Here is a 21,024-nt window from a genome sequence, read left to right as displayed (position 1 = left end):
TCATCATGGGACGGCAGCATGATCCTGGCAGCCCATAGACCAGATGTCCTTGAGGTCTTAGCACCACCGTCTCCCTGTCTTCCTCATGTAGGCTGCTTTCATGGGAAACTGATGTGTACATAGGGCAGATGCAGCTCTTGGAACGATTTTGTTTTCCAGGGCCAGGTTTGAGAATTTGCCTGTATGTTTAAAATTATGTCTAGCTGCCGTTAATTCCTGTTGTCCCCTTATGTCTGAAGAACTTAGCCACTCCTGTTCCACCTGTACCCTCACCCACTCCTCCCATGCCACCAGCTCTTTTGAAGAGAATCCTTGGTGCATGCCACCTGTCCATATTTCAGCATGTGTCCCTGGAAGAGAAGGGCAGGGTGCAACCCCGAGGAGTGTCACCCTGAGGCCACTGCCTCTTCAGCCATAGAGCTCTGGGCACTTGGGGCTTCTTCACCAGCGCAGCTATGGTCGAGTGTGTTTTAGTGGCATGTCTTTGTTGCCTTTCTCAGGTCGAGTGTTATCTGTTAAAACCCCACCTTTTAAATGGTCCCATGAGACATGAGATTTTTTTCCTATTAGTTGGTACCTTTTAAAATGCCAGCTCCCCCTCCCTTGATAATCTTAGCGTCAATTAATGACCCAACCATCATTAAAATCTATGACATGAGATAATGGATGCTTCAGTTTAGGAGTTCAGGTGCAGTTTTGTTTTTTTGTTTCTTTGTTTTTGTTTTTGGCATGTATCACAGGCTGAAAACAATTGGTGTCTCATATGTAAAATTGATTTCTAAAATTGTCAGTCACTTGCAGAAGCTCCAGCGTGCTGTGTGAGCACCAAAGCCTGGCAGGGGTGGGCCATGTGCTGCCTTCCTGCCCAGAGGGGGCTGTGCCCTCAGGCACGGGGAAAGCAGCTCTTCCCAGAGCCAGGTGCCTGGCCCACTCCCCTCCAACAAGGCACTGGGTCATGACACCAGTCTTGAGAGTCTGTTCTGTGTGCACTCTATTCCCTCTAGAAGTCTTCACCCAGGATATTGGTTTTATTTAGGACAGATGAATACTACGTTCTCATGGTTGAAAATGCCTGTTACATCATTTCTGCAACTTAGGATAATTTAGATTTATTTCTGGTTGAGCATTCCAAATCTGGAATCCTCCCGTGAGCATTTTCTTTGTCTTGGGTTCCAGATTTTGGAGTGTCTCAGATTTGGGATTTGGGATGCTCAATCTGTGGTAGGATAAATTATAACCATCCTGGCTAACATGGTGAAACCCCGTCTCTACTAAAAAACACAAAAAACTAGCCGGGCGAGGTGGCGGGCGCCTGTAGTCCCAGCTACTCGGGAGGCTGAGGCAGGAGAATGGCGTGAACCGGGGAGGCGGAGCTTGCAGTGAGCTGAGATCCAGCCACTGCATTCCAGCCTAGGCAACAGAGCAAGACTCCATCTCAAAAAATATATATATATATAAAAAATCCTGTGTATGACATGACATAGTATTTGCATAACTTAAATGCACATAAAGATGGAGTCTGTCACCCTGTTACCAGCCCCAGTCTTCCCCGTCCCTGCACAGCTCCTTTACTGACCTCCCATTTTCTAGGCGTGTCCCTTGGTGGAGGCACACTGCTTGTCCCACTCCTCCCCTCACTGCACCTGCCCGGGGCGCCCTGCATCCCCCACACTCTTAAGGCCAGTGGCTCAGTGCCCTTGGCTAGTACACTGGGCCACCTTCAGTCTATCCTTGAATGTCAGATTGACAGGTCTCAGTTGATCTTTTTGGTGAGGGTTTTTGGTCAGCGTCATTTTTTCTCAGCCAGGCTCTTTAGGCAGCCTGTGGGGTGGCTGAGATTGGGAGCTTAGACCAGGGTTCAAGGTTATTGATTTTTTTTTTTCATCTTTTATACATATCTTTTTGACTATCCCTTAAATGTGATTTCCCAAAGAATGAACTGTAGCCTCAGCTTATACCATGGAAGATGTCAGTTATGTTAACCCAGCTTATACCATGGAGGATGTCATCTGTGGTTACCCAGGGGTCTTTCTGCCCCGTACAGTCCAAGTTCTTGGGTTCCATAGGCACGCTGGATTAAGAGCAGTTTGTAATCTTGGCCAGAAATCACAGGCTATAGGTCCATGAAGTTACTAGCTCAGGAGCATTAGCAAGATCATGTCATATTTCTTAGGCTATTGTTGGACTCCACACAAATTCATGGAGTTGCTGGATGTGGTTTAAAGAGTACAAGATCTCTGTGTTAGATAATATTGGAGTTAATCCATTCCTCTGGGAGGGGAATGGTGTCCCAGATGCTGTTACTGGAAGGATAACATTCCCCCTTGGTGAGACTGTTAAGAGAGTGAGTGACAGATGGAGCTCTTGGGAGTGGCAGCTTGTCATTTGTTGGTGCAGTACAGACCACCAGAGAGGATGGATCTACTGGGGCACAACCTGGTAGTACAAAGAGCAGGAACCTGCTAGAGGAGAGATTTGCTGTCCATGAGCGCCAAGGGTCCGGCCTACCCTGAGACAGATGTGCCCTTGAGAAATGAGGACTGTCGGCACCAAGAGGGGTTGCCTCTGAGGTGGCCTTCCTGGGTGGAGCTGCCCATGTTGAGCGCACTGTGCTCTGTGTGGGCGGGAGTGCCGGCTGCTTCCCAGCCGTTTAATGGGCAGCCTCCTGGAGCTTCACCACCCCAAGGAGCCCCAGAACCCTCCTGCTGAACATGACATGAATTTGAATGCTTCAAGGCATAGCTTTAAAAACATAAAAAGCAACCCTGCTTTGACTGTGCAGGGGTAGGGGGAGTTAGCTTTGTTCTTGTCACTATTTTTAAAAGTGTATTTGCAGTAACCATTTTTTTCAATGAGAATGAACTCATTCAGTCTTGGCTTTCGTTGTTGATTGGAGCTAATTGGTGAATGGAGCTGACTTTGTTCTCTACAAGCCTTGTCTTTTTCGTTGACAGAAGGAACCCAGCCAGCCGGCGGAATGCAAGCAGCAGTAGGAAGCGGAGGCGGGTGCCTGGCAGACCGACTGTCGGGACTCCAGGCCTGTGGGCGGGACCTCGGTCCTTGCCGCAGCACAATCCCGTCGACAGAGCTTACTCCATCTAACTCGTTTTCAAGTGCATGATTTTCACTTTCACTTTTCCTTTTTCCTTATTATTTTGCTTAACTTGTACAGTGGCAACTGAAATGCATTTCAGAAATAGGAGGTTTCGTCCAGCACCCTCTGCAGCCTTGGTGCCTGTAGCTCTGGACTTGCCTGGGCCCTGTGGGAGGGCCCCATAGATCACATCGGGGTGGGGGCGGTCACTTGGCAAAAAGGGCCGAAGTCTGATGTGGTTCCCAGGATCTAGAACCTCTCCCGCCCTCCTGCAGTTGGACTGAATTCTTCCCTTTCATTTGAAGAAACCCACTTGCTGTTTCCAGCTGCTTAATCTGCCGAGTGTGCAGCCTGCGTCACCTGTTATATGCTAATCATCTCAGAAGGGCTGTGTAGAGTAGGGCTGTGTTCTTCTTAGGATGTTGCTTCTTGATTTTCTTTTTTTAAGGGGTGGGTCAGGGTTGTGACACACCAGCCCAGGCAAGAGCTGCTGCGGGTCACCTCATATTTATTTATCCCTTCTTGCCTGTGAGGACTGCGGCCTTTCGCTGTCACTCGCCCTCACCATTTCTGAACCACCTTGGTGACCTGAGCGGGAAGATGTGCCACTTCCTAGCAGGAGCAAGGCCTGTGCAGAAGAAACGCTGCTCCTTGCCACCAGGGCTGAAGACGCGAGCCCGTCCTCATGACGCAGGCGCCGCCCTGCTGCCGGAGCCGGGCTTCGGCGGTCTTCTCCAGTGAGGGGCTGGGCTGGGAAGTCCTGCGTTTCAGTTGAGCGTATGAGCGTCAAGTCCTGCTTTCTCAGTAGCCCCATTGCTGGGCCCCACCATTCATCCTGTCTGAAGGTCTTGGGTTTGGTGTGACCGGTTGGCGGCTGGTGGGTGGGGTTTCCAAGTGGGGGACGGCGCTCTCCAGCAGCCTGGGGATGGCCGTGTCCGCACTGACCAGGCCTGTGGAGAGTGCTCAGCCTAACCTTAGAACACATTTGTAACTGAATACAGTGTTTTCAATTTGTACAGAATAGTTAGAATATTCTATTAAAGTTGTGAAACATGGAGTCAGCACTGTGCCATGTCGTTCTTTGTAGGGGAATGTGGTGGGGAAGCAGGTGGGTGCCATCTGCTCCCCTCCGGTGGCTCATATGTGCCATACACCCTGTTGGACTCTGTTGAGCCTTGGGTATTGGTGGCTCCGTACAGTTTACTTCTGAGGCCTTGAAAGCTGTTTGAGGCAGAGGCTGCTGTAGCCGCCCCCACTACACCTTAGTCACTGCTGTATGTAGGCAGCTTCACTGTGGACCCAGGGGAAGACTGTTCCCTCCCCCAGGAGGGGATCATTTCTCAGAGTTAGTGGGACTATGCCTTGTCGATCCAGAAGCCTCCAAGAGGAGAACTTCCTGATAAAGCCCATATTAGGTCTGTCTGCTCTCTGAAGCTTTTCCTGGTGTGTCTTCCATCCACAGTGAGAGGAGGCACTCCACTCAAACACCTGCCGCACTGGCGCTGCTTGACCTGACTGTGGGAATCCCAGCCTTGGCAGCGCTGACTGGTGAATGAAACTCCGTCATGAGAAGGCAGCCATGGAGCTGGCTCATTGCTCCCCACATGGCTGGCCCTGCCCTGCCGCCTCCAGCCTACCCGTGGGCTGCCTTCTCCCTGGGAGCAGCAGGAAGGGGAGGTGCAGGCTGGGAAGTGAATGTCCTTCCAGCATACCCCCAAGGGCTGTGGAGCCTGATGTCTGTGCTTCCTGCACCCGTTCTTCCGTCCCCATCCTGTGAAGTATCTGGGGGAGCTTGGTCTCAGGCTCCCCAGCCTCAGGGTGGCCCCATGGGTGAGCAGCACCCTGGCCTTACTTGGTCTGCCCAGGGTCAGACCCCATAATCCAAAGGGCAGGTGCTATTTTGCAGTGACCCCCCATCAGCTGGGGAGATGAGAGCCCTGCACACTGCCCTGTCCACTGGTTGCCCGACGTGCCTTTTAGGAAGGGCTCTACAGCTTATGGAGTGCCCCTCACTACCTAGCTGGGTGGTTGTAGATCAGATTTGCACAAGTGGGGGAAAGGGGATGTTAACATTGTGGTTTCTGGGGATGGGGGTATCTGGATTTTCCCTTTTGAGTAAGAAGTGTGTGAGGACCCTGCACCCACCTGCCGTGCATCCTTCACAGAGCTGGGTTCTTGTGTCCCCCACTGAGTCTGACCCTTGGGAGTGCATGGTTCGTGGATGCCGCCCAGTTCCAAGGACATCATCTGGCTGCAGGACCTCAACATGAAGCCTGGGGAGCTGTGGAGGCCTGAGGGTGCAGGTGCCTGGTTTCCCCCAAGACCTCAGCACCTGGCCTCTGTCACCCCTGCATGGCCGCTGTCCTGCCTGCTTCCCAGGGTCTCAGGAAAGGGAAGGTCATTCTCCAGTGGCCAAGGAGCCCAGGAACCATCCCAGGCCCAGGCCATTGTCAGCTCCGGGACCTCAGCCATGAGTGGTCACAGAAAGTTGCTGAGTGGTTGAGAGGTTTGCCCAGAGCCACCATCTGGAAGGCAGCTGGGAAGTGGGGGCTTGTGGCGGCTGCCCGGCCTGGCCTGGGTGAAGGGTGGGTGCTTCCCTTCTGGTCCTGGGGGCCAGGGGGTGCCGCCATAGAACCTCAGCTCTGCTAGCCAGGCCCCTCCTTTGTCCTTGCTGAGCCCCCTGCTGGGGAGGCAGACATTCACCGTCCAGCCCCACCCCAGCCCCTGCCCTCCCTGTGGCTGTTCACCCTGTGCGGGAACTGAGACTCAAAATGGGTGGCACTGGGGTCAGGGCAGGAGTTTGGGGAGCAGCCCAGGAGATGGGAGGTGGGGCCTGGGGCACCCCCCTGCACAGGTGGCTGAGACACTTCTGTCGACTGCCATCACACGAGTGCTTCTGGGCAAGGAGCGAAAGAACCTACACAGCAAGCAGGCAGGCACGGAAGACGGCCTCTGGAGGGCCCCGGTTCTGTCTGGTTCTAGAGCCTGCAAAGCTATAGTGCCGGTGACTGCCTGGGAGGGATCTGGGGCGGGAGGATTGACCAAGGAACCCTTTGGAGGGATGGAAGTGATTACACAGGTATATACTGCTGTCAGAACTCTTGAGTTACCTCAGAAATGGGTATATTAGGTTGTTACGTAAGTTAGTCCTCAATGAAGCTCAGCTTTTTTTTTTTTTTTTTTTTGAGACGGAGACTCGCTCTTGCCCAGGCTGGAGTATGAGTACAGTGGCATGATTTCAGCTCACTGCAATCTCCACCTCCCAGGTTCAAGCGATTCTCCTGCCTCAGTCTCCCAAGTAGCTGGGATTACAGGCATGCACCACCATGCCTGGCTAGTTTTTGTATTTTTAGTAGAGATGAGGTTTCACCATGTTGGCCAGGCTGGTCTCGAACTCCTGACCTTGGGTGAACCACCCACTTGGCCTCCCAAATTGCTGGGATTACAGATGTGAGCCACCACACCCAGCCTGAAGCTCAGTTTTCAAAAGTCCCCAAAACAGGGTGATTCCACTTAAAATTCTGCTTTTTCCCTTGAGTCAGGAGCTGTGACCCCAGAACCTGACGGCTGCTGCTTTCCCCGGCAGGGTCACCTGGGACCCTCTTCCACAGCTACCTGGCATGTGGGTCTGCGGGTGGTGTGTCCCCCAGGTCGCCCTACCTGGCCAGTCTGCTCTCTAGGCTCATGGCCCCCGTTTATGTGGAGCTGGGACCAAGCCGACATCCCTCCCTGCTCCTGTCCTGCTGCCCAGCAAACCTCTCCATCCCCAAGGGGCCACCCATGGGGCCAGAGCCCCTTCCCCAAGTCCCAGGTCCAGGGCTTCCTGCCACCCCACCCATGTTGTCCCTCCCTCGAAATGCCCCAGGCTGCCCCCCACCCCATCACCGGACAGGCTGAGTCAGCCTGGGCTGCCAGGATCCAAGCTTGCCCCTAAGGTGGGAGCAGCCAGGGTGAGTAGGTGGAGCCCCTGGCCTCTGTCTGGCTCATCCAGGCACACCTTGATATTACCGACCTCTGACCTGCCCCTGCTGGGTCCTTGGCTTGCCTGGCTCTGAGTCAGGACTCAGGGCTGGGCAACCAGGGAGCAACAGAGGAACAGCCGGGGGCAGCGGTGGGAGAAGTGACCATCCCAGACTCAGCCAACCACAGCTGCAGTGCCCTGAGGGAGCCCCGGGCCTGCAGAAGGGGTTGCTGTGTGCAGAAGCCTGTGGTTCCCCGCCAGCCAGCCCGACCTGGCCACAACCTGGCATGGACTTCGGCCTCTGCCCTAAAGCCCTCAGAACAGGTGCCTTCCCAGGTTCCTTCTGCTGGAGCAGGCACCTCCTCCCCAACCTGCCCCAGGGAGCATCTTCATGTGGAGTGGGGGGCCCAGGGGACCCCAGGCCCAGCTGTTTCGGCCGCACCCACCAGGAGACACTGGCAAGCAGTTCTCCCCCAACAGCAGGGCCTCCTGGAAGGACGCCTCCTGAGGCTGGCCCTGGTTGAGTTTCTGATGCTCTGAATTTGGTGAGGGTTTCCAGCCACCTCATGTGCCTGGGACCTTCCCAATTTAAGAGACAGACCCGAGGCTCAGGACAGAAGCCAGGGCCCAGCTCTTGCAGGGTGAGGCCTGGATGCCTCCTGCTGAGGCCAGGTCACCTTGGTGTGCCTGAGGGAGGCCCCGCCTGCCAGCCTGTCCCCAAGGTGCCAATCACTGGCCCATCCTGGCTATGCTGACTCATGGCTCTCCGAAGGCGGCAGCCGGATGTTACTTACCATGACAACCCAACAGCCTGGCCCAGCCCAGCCCAGGAGAAACGGGGCAGCTACAGCTGTGTCCAGGACCCCACTCAGGGCAGACCCACAGGTCACCCTTGTCGGGCTCCTCAAGAAGTCTGTGGTGTCCACCAAGTTTCCAAATCTCCCTAGGTCTCAATTTCTGTATCTGGGACATGGGGAGAAGTCTCACCTCCTCAGAACCCAGACCCTGGGCATGGCAGGGCTGCCCACACCAGCCCTCAACAGTGCCTGCCTGGCTGGTAGCTAGTTGGAGGAGGGAGGACAGTGCCTCACCGAGCAAGGCAGGTACAGGGTCAGGAGGATAAGAGGGAGCGCCTGGAGATGGGACTTCAGGCGCAGGCACTGGTCAGAGTTGCTAGGGTCTGCTGCCCCCCGCCTGGGGGCTGCCAGTGAGGGCCTGAGGCGGTCCCTGGGTCTCAACCTGCCCCTTTTCAGCAGGTGCTGCCCTCCCCAAGGACCAGAACACCAAACCTTACATGGGGACCCTTGTCATCTGGGGGCTCCAGGCGTTCCTTGGCTTGTAGCCACTTCCCTCCGATCTCTGCCTCTGTCTCACGTGGCCTCCTCCCCTTATGCCTGCTTCTCGGCAGTTCTCCCTCGTGAGGCCCACCTGGGTAGTCCAGGGGAGGCTCCTGCTCTCAGGGACCTTGCCTCTATCACACTCTAGCCACTAAGGTCATATTCACCCTTTTGCCATCAAAGGTCACATTCATGGGTTTTGGGGAGTAGAACATGGATACGTCTTATTGGGGGCCACCATTCAGCCCATGAAAGGGGCCTTTCAAACAGACCAAAGCACATGAAAAGGGGAACAGACAGCTACGCCAAAGGCCACGGACACCCAGAGAGATGGCTGCCCCCACCCCAGGAATAGAGAAATGTGTGGGAAGACAAGACCTCAGTTTTTGACCACCAGATTGTTTTGGGGGTTTTTGTTTGTCTTTGTTTTGTTTTGGTTTTTTGTTTGTTTTTTTGAGACAGGGTCTCACTCTATGGCCCAGGCTGGAGTGCAGTGGCACTTTCTCAGCTCGCTGCAACCTCTGACTCCCAGGGTGAAGCAATTCTCCTGCCTCAGCCTCCCGAGTAGCTGGGATTACAGGTACATGCCACTGCACTAGGCTAATTTTTTCTATTCTTAGTAGAGACAGGGTTTCACCATCTGGGCCAGGCTGGTCTCAAATTCCTGAACTCAAGTAATCCACTCGCCTTGGCCTCCCAAAGTGCTGGATTACAGGCGTGACTCATTGCCCCTAGCCCAGATTGACCCTTTTTTTTTTTTTTTTTTTTTAAGTACAGAGTGCCCACCATTGGCCTGGCCATGGGGAGATTGGCATTGCAGCCTTCAGGGGAGAGGGTGAATAGGAACAGCCCCACTGGTGGGCCATCTTGGCAGTTACCACACATCTGAAGGCCCCACTAGCCCAGCAGTGCCACATCTGGTGTCCAGGAAGGCAGTGCCGTGTATGATGACAGCAACAGGGGACCTAGCCCAAGCCCATCCATCACAAGGGGTGGCTGAGACATGGAGGATTCCAGAGGATGAGGGCTGGGGTGGGGGGTTCCTGGGAAATGGCCCAGACACAGGAAGAGACACAACCTCATACCCCCACATGCATGGATATTCATATGTAAATGCATTTTTAAAACTAGTAAAAGGCACATCACAAGTTACATTCTTAACCATTTTTTAAAGTGCACAGTTCAGTGTGCTTATGCTTAGGCATATTCACACTGAGCATATTCACACTAAGGGTATTCACACTGAACATATTCACACCACGCATATTCACACTGACCATATTCACACCAAGCATATTCACATGGAGCACATTCACAGCATATTTGCACTAAGCATATTCACACTGAGCATATTCACACCAAGCATATTCACACTGACTATATTCACACCAAGCATATTCACATGGAGCACATTCACACTGAGCATATTTGTACTAAGCATACTCACACTGAGCATATTCACACCGAGCATATTCACACCATGCATATTCACACTGTTGTGCAGCTGCCATCAGCATCCGCCTCCACAATTTCTCATCTCTCCAAATGGAAACTGTGTCCCCATTAAACACTCCCCATTGTCCTCTCCAGCCCCTGGCACCTGCCCTCCTGCCTTCTGTCTCAGAATCTGATGACTCCTGGGACCTCGTACATGTGGAATCATTCAGTACTTGTCCTTTTGTGTCTGGCTTACTTCACTCAGCACAGTGTCCTCAGAGTCCATCCGTGTTGTAGCTTGTGTTAGAATTCCCTTCTATTTTTTTTTAATTTTTTTAATTTTTTTTTTTTTTGAGATGGAGTTTCACTCTTGTTGCCCAGGCTGGTGTGCAATGGCACAATCTTGACTCACCGCAACCTCCACCTCCTGGGTTCAAGTGATTCTCCTGCCTCAGCCTCCTGAGTAGCTGGGATTACAGGCATGCACCACCACGCCCAGCTAATTTTTCAGGTGATCCACTTGCCTCGGCCTCCCAAAGTGCTGGGATTACAGGTGTGAGCCACACGCCTGGCCAGAATTCCCTTCCATTTTAAGGCTGTGACTATTGCAGTGTGTGGGTGGACCACACTGTGTGTGCCCATTATCAGTGGACACTTGGTGGCTTCTACCTTTTGGTATGCTGCTGGGAATATGGGTGTGCATGGACCTCTCAGAGAGACTCTACTTTTAGTTATTGTGAGCATGTGAATGAGAAGAGCGGAATTGTGGGATCACAGGGCAATCCTATATTTAATTGTGAAAGGAGGCTGGGCACTGTGGCTCACTCCTGTAATCCCACCACTTTGGGAGGAAGGTGAGTGGATCACCTGAGGTCAGGGGTTCAAGACCAGCCTGATCAACATGGTGAAACCCCATCTCTACTAAAAATACAAAAAAAATTAGCCGGGCATGGTGCCACACACCTGTAGTCCCAGCTACTCAGGGGGCTGAGGCAGGAGAATCACTTGAACCCAGGAGGTGGAGGTTGCAGGGAGCCAGATCGTGCCACTGCACTCCAGCCTGGATGACGGAGTGGGACTCCATCTCAAAAACAAACAAACAGAAAGCAATTGTTAAAATAATGTAAATGCTTTTTTAAAAAGGATGAGGCCAGGCACAGTGGCTCACACCTGTAATTCCAATACTTTGGGAGGATGAGACAGGCGGATTGCTTGAGCCCAGGAGTTCAAGACCAGCTTGGGCAACATAGTGAGATCGCATCTCTACAAAAAATACACAAATTAGCCAGGCGTGGTGGCATGTGCCTTGTAGTCCCAGCTACTCAGGACGCTGAGGTGGGAGGATCACAACCTTAGGAGGTCGAGGTTGCAGTGAACCATTATTGTGCCACTGCACTCCAGCCTGGGCCACAGAGTAAGACCCTGTCTCAAAAATTTATAATAATAATAATAAATAATAAAAAAACAAAAAGAGGCCAGGCTCAGTGGCTCATGCGTGTAATCAGCACTTTGGGAGGCTGAGATGGGTGGATTGCTTAAGCTCAGGAGTTCAGGACCAGGCTGGGAAACATGGTGAAACCCTGTCTGTACAAAAATACAAAAAAGTTAGCTGGGCATGGAGGTACATACCTGTGGTCCCAGCTACTCAGGAGGCTGAGGCGAGAGGATTGCTTGAGCCTGGGAGGTGGAGGTTGCAGTGAGCCAAGATCATGCCACCGCACTCCAGTCTGGGCAACAGAGCAAGTCCCCATCTCAAACAAATAAACAAAAAAGGATGAGAGTGGCCCTAGGTGGGGAGACATGAGAGATGAACACTCGATTTTGTTTTTATTTTTATTTTTTTGTTTTTTCTCGCTCTGTTGCCCAGGCTGGAGTGCAATGGCACAATCTCAGGTCACTGTAACCTCCGCCTCCCAGGTTCAAGAAATTCTCCTGCCTCAGCCTGCTGAGTAGCTGGGATTACAGGTGTGCACCACCATGTCCGGCTAATTATTATTAATATTATTATTATTATTATTTTGTTGTTGTTGTTTGCATTTTTAGTAGAGATAGGGTTTCACCATGTTGGCCAGGCTGGTCTTGAACTCCTGACTGCAAGTGATCTGCCTGCCTTGGCCTCCCAAAGTGCTGGGATTACAGGCATGAACTACCATGCCCAGCATCAATTCTGAAATAATTCGAGCCTCTTTTTTACTTTTTGTGTCAACAATTTGTTACTATTTTTGGTAGGTTTTTTTTTTTTTTTTTTTAAAGAGATGGAGTCTTGCTGTCTTGCCCAGGCTGGTCTTGAACTCCTGTTTTTGAGTAATCCTCCCCCCTGGTCCTCCCAAAGCACTGGATTACTGGCACAAGTCACAGCGCCTGGCCTATCTTTGGTAATTTTTTAATGTTGGAAATAATGAATGACAATACACCTGCCAGGGCTCCCCCAGACCCGCTGAATGAGAAGCTCACGCCGGGAGGGTGAGCATCTGTGCCGTGAGAAGACTGCCCCAGCGATTCTGCAATCTGAGCCCTGTGCAGGGCATGGGGCCACCTCAGTCCTCCCTCTCTCCCTTCCTGTATTTTGTTTGTTCCTTTGTTCACTGGTTCACTCCTTCAGGCTTCTGGAGACATCCCCACAAGTCAGGCCCAGGGCAGTCATGTCGGCTGCTCTGCTTTTCCATCTGTGAGTGACTGCTGGGGGGGCCCTTCCCCGAGCTCCCCACGTCCTGGACCCATCTCCCAACCTCTGGGGGCTCCACAACCACCCACAAGTAGCCCTGTGGAGGCGACACCAGCCTAATGGAGCCTGACGGAGGCCCCACTCTGCCCCACAGGGCCCCCTCATCTTGGCATGCTCAGTCTCACCCGAGGCAGCCGGGGGCTGTCTGGTCTCATACACAAGCCAACAGTCTGCACGTCCGGTAGTCAGTGCAGAGGGGGTCTTTTGGACAATGACATGGATGTCTTTATTTTTTGAGACAGGGTCTCACTCTGTCACCCAGGCTGCAGTGCAGTGGAGTGATCACGGCTGGCTGCAGCCTCGGCCTCCCAGGCTGAAGTGATCCTCCCACCTCAGTCTCCCAAGTAGTTGGGGCTATAGTGCACACGCCACCATGCCTGGCTAATTTTTATTTTTATTTTTTTGTAGAGATGGGGGGTCTTGCTATGTTGTCCAGGCTGGTCTCAAACTTCTCGGCTCAAGCAATCTGCTCACCTCGGCCTCCCAACTTGCTGGGATCATAGGCGTGAGCCACCGAGCCTGGCCTCAGGATGCTTTTTTAGCCACCAGTTTTCAGAATAATTTCCTGAGTGCCTGGGCTGGTCCCTGAGGGTCCCAGAGAATAAAACATTATCACTGCATTTAAGGAACTGATAATAGCTTCTGAGTAGGGTGCTTGAGGATAAACAGGAGCTCACCAGGGGCCAAGGAGAAAGGTGTTCCTGGTATCTCATTCAATCCCCAACACCTTGTGAGGTAGAACCTGCCTGTCAGGCTCCAGAGGAAGAGCTCAGCAAGAGACACAGCAACCGAGAACACAGCCCTCAGAGGCCAAGGTCAGGCTGACTGCGAGTGTCTGAAAACCAGGTGGGTCCTGTCACAGTGCCTCTCACTTTCCTCAGGCTGCGGCTGGGAGGAGACAGATCGAGGGCAGGCCTGAGTCACAGGCCCTGGCACATGGGCCACGGGCTCAGGTGAGGTGGCGCCAGTGAGGTGGCAAAAGTGCACTGCTCAGGTGCTGCAACTCCAGGCAGCTTGGGTCTTCCCCCAGCCTCCCCAGGCTCAGGTGGGTGGAGGCTTGGAGACCCAGAGCCTAGCAGTGGTTGGCAGGAGGCAGGCCTGGCAATCTGAGAAGGCTTCCTGGAGGAGGTGAGAGGAGCTAGGGGTGGGCCTTCCTGACTGAGGAGCAGAGGGCCTTTCTTCAGGGCTGTCCCTGAGCAACCCCTCCCACAAGAGGGTGGTGTCAAGCCCTAGGCACTGGGCCGGGCCCTATGACACGCAGCTCTATGACATGCAGCTTCCTCACAGGCTGGCAGGATGGCCAGGCTCGTTGGGCAAGTGCCTGGAGGGCCCGGCCTCGTCACCATAAGGAAGTGACCTCACGCAGGGAGTTTCGGAGAGGTGCCCGAATCCTGCCCCAGCTGCTGATAACCTCACACAGCTGGGCTCCAGTGCCAAGGATCCAGGCAGCTGGACTGGGCGGCTAGTGTCCCAGGTCAGATGTTCGGGCACCCAGACTGTACAATGCCTGCCTGGGGGTGGGGACGCTTGGCTCAGGCTCCACATGAATCCTGGATGTGACCCCTCAGATAAATATTAGTAAACCTGGTTTGGACAGGCTCTGCCTGACACCACCAACTCGAGGCAGAGCCCCCTCCCCATCCTGAGAAGCAGTCACGGAACATCAGGGCTATTTCCTGCCCCTGGCCACAGAATCGGGGAAGCTGTGGATGTGGCCCCACTGGCCGCTGTGTAACCTGGGTTAGTCACCACCTCTCTGAAACCCCCACCCCACGTTCCCTGCAAACCCAAGAAAGCAGTCTCAACAGGGAGAATGACTGCACAGAACTAGCGCAGGGCAGTCCCACGCAGACTGTCCTGCCATTGTCTGACCTTGGCATCTCTCCGGCCGGTGGTTCCTCCGCCTCCAACATGTGAGTGGCCCAGAACCCTTGTAAAAGCAGGTCCCATGGGGTGCAGCCGAATCCACACCGGGTTCCAATCTCTGTACCATGCTGGAGAAGCCCCCAGGCTCTTGGGCTATCAAATGGCTCTAGGAGGGGGGCATTCCTCAAAAGACCCTCGTGTGGGGTCCCTATGTCGGCACTCTTCTGCCTCAACATCCCTCCCCCACATCCCAGGAAGTGAGTATCCACAGTCCTCATCCTCCAGAGAGACCCTCAGGTAGGCCTGCTCTGGGGAATGGGGATAGGTCCTTCCTTGTAAATGTGACCTTGACAAGTCGCTGCACCTCTCGGAGCCACCCTTTCTGCATCTGCAGCATGGGGCCAGTGCTCCTCCTGGGGGCACCGCTCAGCCCCAGGTGGGACTAGGTGAGACTCAGGCCGCAGACAAGGGAGGCTGAGGGGTGCTGGCAGAGGGTGGGGGGTCAGAGGGGCAGAGGGCAGTGTGGTGGTGGCGGGAAATCCCCTTGGGTGGATGCGGAGAGGATGGGCAGCCCCTGCGTGCAAGTACCTGCCAAGTGGGCCTGGTGTCCTCCAAGCCCCTCTCACCTCCTAAGGCCATGCTTTATTTTTGCCCATGTCCATAAGGACACCCTGGGGGCTCCTGAAGTCACCTGCTGGTCCAGGGCTGGTCAGGCTTGGGAGTCGGCTCCCTCCAGCCCCCACATTTGCAACTAGGTTCAGGCTGGTTCTGCCAAGCAGGGGCCCAGGGTGTCTAGCCGCTGCTGGGGAGGCCAGGGCCACTATGACTGAGCCCCTGGGGCCGGGACTGTGGACAGAGAAGCTGCCTGGGGAGGCCTGGCCTCCAGGGCTCAGATCTGATTTCCAGCAGCCCCCAAAGGGCCATCTACCTCCATACCCCCCAGGTCTTCACATTGTCCATGAGAGGAATAGAGGGGCTGAATGGGCAGGAAACCCCCTAGGGAGGCCAGGAGGGCAGGGCCTCTGAATCTCGGCTGCATACCCTGCTCCCCGGCCCCCCAGCTCCTGCCCCACCTGTCAGAGCACCACCCCTGGGTTACAAGTCCTGCCCCCAGGGGACTGAGTTTCCCAGCCTCCCTTGAGAGGGTCACTGGGGTACAGGCAAAGAGAGGAGCTGGGCGGGGCTGGGGGGGCACACCTCACCTGGCCTCACCTGGTTTCCAAACCCTGTTCCTCCCCCTCATTTCTCCCAGCCTCTTATCTGCTCCTGCCTGTCCTCTGTCCCTTCCCCAAGGCCCTCTCCATCCTGAGCCAGTTTCCTCTCCTGTGGAATGGGGGCTGGAATGCCCACTTTGGGGCGTTCTCCGGGTTAGGTGGAGGCTGGACACAGTGGTGGCATACAGGCACCACCGGCCCTTCAAGGTCTCCTTGGAATCTTCAAGGGCACGCCCTCCCCACAGAGTCCTCCAAGCTGTCCTTCTGGCCCCCAGTACCCGCGTCCCCCATCCCCACCCTCATGTACCTGCTGTGCCCCTGGGGGTTACAGGGATTCCTCTCCCCTCCTCTGGGGTCCCAGCACCAGCCAGGCCTGCAGGCACGCAGTAGATGCTTAAGCAACGCGGAGTGTTGGGGGATTTGCCTGGAGCGGAAGTTCCCATGGCTGGCCCCTCAATGGGGTGGGCAGGCTGGTGGGCCTGGGGGTGTTCCAGGCACCTGTGGGCTGGGGCAGTGACAGAGCGCTCTGCCCCCGGCCACTTCTCCTGGTCTCCCATTGCCCAGAGGTGCCTCTTGCCCAGGCCCCACTGCTTGGCAGCCCAGGGCTCTCTAGCAGCAAAAGAAGGGACACCAGAGTCCGCATCCTTCCTGCAGCCTCTCTGGGGCAATGCTGGAATCCCTTCTCCTCGGCAAAGGCTGATCTCCCCTCACCCGCCCACCCTACCTGCTGCTCCCTCACCCCACAGGATCCCAGCCCTGCTGCAGGGACAGGTGTCAGGTAGGGGGCAGTGTTGACCTGCCGGCCCAAGGCAGGTGTCTCACTCCCAGGCCAGAACCCCGGCACAGCCCAACCGTGCCCTCTGCCGGCACCGCCCCTCCACATCACGGCCCCTGCTCACTGCCATGTTCTCTGGCCAGACAGGTAGGACCACCGGGCAGCTGCCACCTGCATGCCATTCACAGAACCTGGTCCGGGGCGCTCCTCTGAGTCAGCTGCCTGTTTATCCCTTACAGTGACCCTGAAGGGCAGGCGGAGGCGGGGCTGGTCTCAGGTCTGGGTTTCACGCTCTGCTGCCACTGTCTTGACATTTTAAATACATTTTGAATCAGGGGACTCTCGTTTTCATTTTGCGTGAGCTCCGCCATTGAGGCCAGTTCCGACGCCAGAGGTGGTACTTCCTGCTGTAACCACCCCAGGGCGCAGCTGGGGGGCAGGGGCGCGGGAAGTTAGGAGACCTGGAGCAGCCGGGGTCCCCGGGGTCCTCTCGGCCGGCTTCACCCCCACCCCTGGGAACCCGGGAAGAGCCGGCTTTCGCTTCCTGTCTATTAAACCCTTTAAAGGAAGAGGGTAAATAAAACCGCCCGTCTGCCCAGCTGGAAAGCGATGACTCAGCCGCCCCCGCCGACCCTCGCCCCCAGGCTGATCCCAGAGAGCGGGCGTCGCGGCCCAGCTCGGACCCCTCGGCTCCCGGTACCTCTCTCCGGTCCGGGTCGTGGGGGCGCGGTGGGAGCAGTCCGTCCCCCAGTTCGGGACACTACGAGGGCGCAGGGGGGAGAGCGGGCTTCCTCTTCCCCTCCCATTTACTGAGCTCTATGGGTTGCTGTTCTAGCCCTTTCCACGTGTTCCCTAATCCAGCAAAGGTGACTGTTCCCCCCTGGGAAGGGCCCCCGAAGAGGACGAAACGGCCAGCGCTCAGGAGTAAGTAAGCCGGCCTCGACCCTCCTTCTGCCCCGGGAGCCGGAGAGCGGAAGGGCTTGACTTGGGGCGCCTGGAGGGTGAAGGTCTGGTCCCCGCTGTCTCCCCACGGTGGGCCGGCCCCGGGCCCGGGGGTGCTTCCCGGGGCTCCCTGGCGTGAGTCACCGCGGGCAGGGCTGGTTGCAGCGCATTCTTCCGCGGGGCCGGCCTGAGAGACGGTGCGGGCGAGCGCCCGGGTGGGGCGGGACCTCGAGTCACCCCACGGAGCTGGACAGCTGGGGCATTGGGGGCAACAGGAGCGCGGGCTTCTGAGATGGGAGGGGACGGCCGGGGACCGACCAGAGGGCGGACGTGCGGGTCCGGACGGCTGGGTTTGGGGAGGGTATGGCCCGGGGCGCGCGGGGCGCGGGCGGGCGGGGTGGCCCGAGGGCCGGGGCGGGGTGGGGGCGGGGAGGGGCAGCTATAAAGGCCGCGCCGGGGCCACGCGGAGCAGATCCGGCGCCGTCACCGCCCAAGTTGCCTCTCGCATTGCCGCTCCCAGTCCCACGCCCAGCACAACATGAAGTCCCCCGACGAGGTGCTACGCGAGGGCGAGCTGGAGAAGCGCAGCGACAGCCTCTTCCAGCTATGGAAGAAGAAGCGCGGCGTGCTCACCTCCGACCGCCTGAGCCTGTTCCCCGCCAGCCCCCGCGCGCGCCCCAAGGAGCTGCGCTTCCACTCCATCCTCAAGGTGGACTGCGTGGAGCGCACCGGCAAGTACGTGTACTTCACCATCGTCACCACCGACCACAAGGAGATCGACTTCCGCTGCGCGGGCGAGAGCTGCTGGAACGCGGCCATCGCGCTGGCGCTCATCGATTTCCAGAACCGCCGCGCCCTGCAGGACTTTCGCAGCCGCCAGGAACGCACCGCACCCGCCGCGCTCGCCGCACCCGCCGAGGCCGCCGAGGCCGCCGTGGCCGCCGCAGCCTCCGAGCCCTCCGGGCCATCCCCGCAGCCCAAGCCCCGCACGCCATGAGCCCGCCGCTGTGAGTGCCTGCCCGCGCCCCGGCGAGCCCCGCGCCCTAACAGCCCGGACGGGGGCCTTTGGGAAAAACCACTTCAACGTCAGATGGCGGGGGTCGGGGGTCGGGGGGCGGGGGAGCTGCATCTCCTTGGGGGACCCGGCGCCCCGCAATCGCGCTGGCCCCCTCGCGTCAGGGTCTCGGGGCCCCTCAGGCTGGACCCCGACCGGCCCTGGCACAGCTCCCTGACCCAGTCCTTTCCCCACAGGGCAGTACGCTGGACGAGTCGGACCGAGGCTAGGACGTGGCCGGCGCTCTCCAGCCCCGCAGCAGCAGAACTTCCCGTGCTCGCGGATCCTTGCTCCGTTGCACGGGCGCCTTAAGTTATTGGACTATCTAATATCTATGTATTTATTTCGCTGGTTCTTTGTAGTCACATATTTTATAGTCTTAATATCTTGTTTTTGCATCACTGTGCCCATTGCAAATAAATCACTTGGCCAGTTTGCTTTTCTACCATTCGGCTGTGGCTCAGTGAGGTTCCTGCTGGGAGGGTGGAGGCCCAGGAATGGGTGGGCAGGACACCCTCATCCAGTCCTGCGGGGCTGGCGTGAAAGGCGCTGGGAACCGGCTTTGAATGAATAAATGAATCGTGTCATCTGCTGGGCCTGGTCCACACCCTCTTTTCCAAGTATCCTCCCCAGAGGCCAGGAAGTGCCCTGGGGCTTGACCCTGGCTACCTTCTGCTCCTTGGTGTGTCCTGAGGAATTGAGCCTGGGGAGGACAAGGGCCCTGGGTCCGAGCTGCTGCTGCCTGTGGTGGGGGGACGTTCCCCAGCAGCCCTTCCTGCCCACATACCACCCACGCAGCCAGACCAGAGGGAAGTGCTCAGCCCTCCGGTTGCCTGCTGCCAGTCGCTCCTGGCCAGTGCCCGCAGTGTGGGGCCAGCAGGGTCACCTTTGCTTTTGGGGGAATAGGAGAGCGTTCTGGGCTGTCTTCGATGGTGGGGCAGGAGGCAGAGGTCCCTGCACCTCCAGGTGCTGGCCCAGGACATTGGGGTGGAGAGGCCTGAGTGAGATAGCTGACCACGGCTTTCTGCCCTCCGGTCTGGCAGTGCTCCCCGAAAGACAGGGATGGTCTGAGACAGTTAGGGTTTGGGAAGTGTGTCCCCCACCCAGAAGGGCTCCTGGTGATGAACAAGCTGAGAAGGTGATAAGGGGTATAAGCATGACTCCTCGCCCCACAATGGGGCCTTCATTTCTGGAACCTTTGTGGTTGGAGGCATGCCAGTAGGGGAGGCAGAGAAGTACCAGAATTGGGCCCTAATCTCTGTTGCTAGGGGGCCAAGGAAGCCTCCTAGCTGGTCTGGGGTCAGGGCGGGGAGGGTGCTAGCCCTTCGCTGCATGGCCCGTAGGAGTGTTGGTGCTAGGTCCAGAAGAAACTATTTCCTGCAAGGAAGTTTCTCCCAAACACAATTTGTGAAGCCCCTGTGCAAATGGGAGAGGGGATCCTGCAAAAAGCAGAAAAGAGCAGCAGGGGACGCTGCCTGGCTGGGCTCCTGGGCCTCCTGGTTGCCCCACCAGAACCTCACCTGGATGGATATCCAAGGTCAAGAGGAGAGCCCTTGCCCCTGGGGTCTTCAAGCATAGGCATGATCTGGCCTGAGCTTTAGGCGAAGAGGGTTGATGGCCCTTGGCTCACTGAGGCCACTTCTTGTTTGAGGAATTTTGGAATTCCTCAAATTCTGAGAACAGTGGAATTCTAAGGTTTGGGGAGTCCATGTTTTAACAGCTTCTTTTAAAAGCAGCCCGAGGAGAGAAGGGGCAGCCTTCGTGGTCTCAGGGGCAGCTGCAGACCCTCGCTGAGGCTGTGGAAAGTCTGTTCTCTCCAGATGGGTCAACCGGTCACAGCGGCTGGGCTGGCCTTCTCATGCCCAGTTCTCCTTCTCTCCAGAACCCAGGGCCAGGGGGTGGGGGTGAGGGGTCGGGAAGTGCTGTGGTCAGGAGGCTGGAAGGCAACAGTGCATGGCCTGGCCAGCAAATCAGCTATAGAAGGGGCCCCCAATTCCTGGGCCACGGATGGGTACTGGTCCATAGCCGGGCCACACAGCAGGAGGTGAGCAGCGGGGCAAGCGACCACCTGAATTCTACCTCCCGCCAGATCAGCGGCAGCATTAGATTCTCACAGGAGTGAGAACCCTATTGTGAACTGTGCACAAGAGGGATCTAGGTTGAGCACTCCCCATGAGAACCTAATACCTGATGATCTGGGGTGAAACAGTTTCATCTTGCCCAGCCACATCTGTGGAAAAACTGTCTTCCATGAAACTGGTCCCTGGTGCAGAAAATGTTGGGGGCCATCGAGCTATAGGTCAAAGAGGCTGAGAGAAGGGGACACCAGAGGAGTTCTGGGGTTCGGGTGACTGGCCGTGTCTGGTGCAGTTCTGGGGTTCGTGTGGCTGGCAGTGTCTGGTGCAGTTCTGGGATTCTGGTGACTGGCCGTGTCTGGTGCAGTTCTGGGGTTCGGGTGACTGGCTGTGTCTGGTGCAGTTCTGGGGTTCATGTGACTGGCCGTGTCTGGTGCAGTTCTGGGGTTCGGGTGGCTGGCAGTGTCTGGTGCAGTTCTGGGGTTCATGTGACTGGCCGTGTCTGGTGCAGTTCTGGGGTTCGGGTGGCTGGCAGTGTCTGGTG

At 56.4% G+C, this 21,024-nt stretch overlaps 2 protein-coding genes across 16 annotated transcripts in view; both read left to right on the top strand.

Annotated features, from left to right (window-relative positions):
* Positions 1–4,151, top strand: part of NAP1L4 (nucleosome assembly protein 1 like 4) — a 47,129-nt gene extending 42,978 nt beyond the window's left edge. For all 10 annotated transcript variants that reach the window (XM_008009322.3, XM_008009583.3, XM_008009471.3 and 7 more), the window contains one exon: positions 2,955–4,151. In XM_008009322.3, coding sequence (XP_008007513.1) covers positions 2,955–2,993 — 39 coding nt within the window. In that variant the 3' untranslated portion in view covers positions 2,994–4,151. The remainder of the gene's footprint in view (positions 1–2,954) is intronic.
* A 12,320-nt stretch (positions 4,152–16,471) lies between these two features.
* On the top strand, positions 16,472–18,853 carry PHLDA2 (pleckstrin homology like domain family A member 2). Of its 6 annotated transcripts, none has more exons than XM_037998849.2 (4): positions 16,472–16,556; positions 17,245–17,333; positions 17,872–18,358; positions 18,603–18,853. In XM_037998849.2, the coding sequence occupies exon 3, from the start codon at positions 17,890–17,892 to the stop codon at positions 18,346–18,348; it is 459 nt and encodes a 152-aa protein (XP_037854777.1). In that variant the 5' UTR covers positions 16,472–16,556; positions 17,245–17,333; positions 17,872–17,889; the 3' UTR covers positions 18,349–18,358; positions 18,603–18,853. The 6 variants fall into 6 exon arrangements, with proteins under 6 accessions (XP_037854777.1, XP_037854783.1, XP_008007201.2 ...); XM_037998855.2 differs by having other exon boundaries at positions 16,515–16,556; positions 17,271–17,333; XM_008009010.3 differs by lacking the exon at positions 16,472–16,556 and adding an exon at positions 16,847–16,982.
* Positions 18,854–21,024: the final 2,171 nt, after the last annotated feature.

Source organism: Chlorocebus sabaeus, chromosome 1 (genome assembly GCF_047675955.1).
Source record: "Chlorocebus sabaeus isolate Y175 chromosome 1, mChlSab1.0.hap1, whole genome shotgun sequence".
Taxonomy (NCBI): domain Eukaryota; kingdom Metazoa; phylum Chordata; class Mammalia; order Primates; family Cercopithecidae; genus Chlorocebus; species Chlorocebus sabaeus.
Note: the sequence above shows the minus strand (reverse complement) of the source record. Positions and strands in the feature narration are given on the sequence as shown.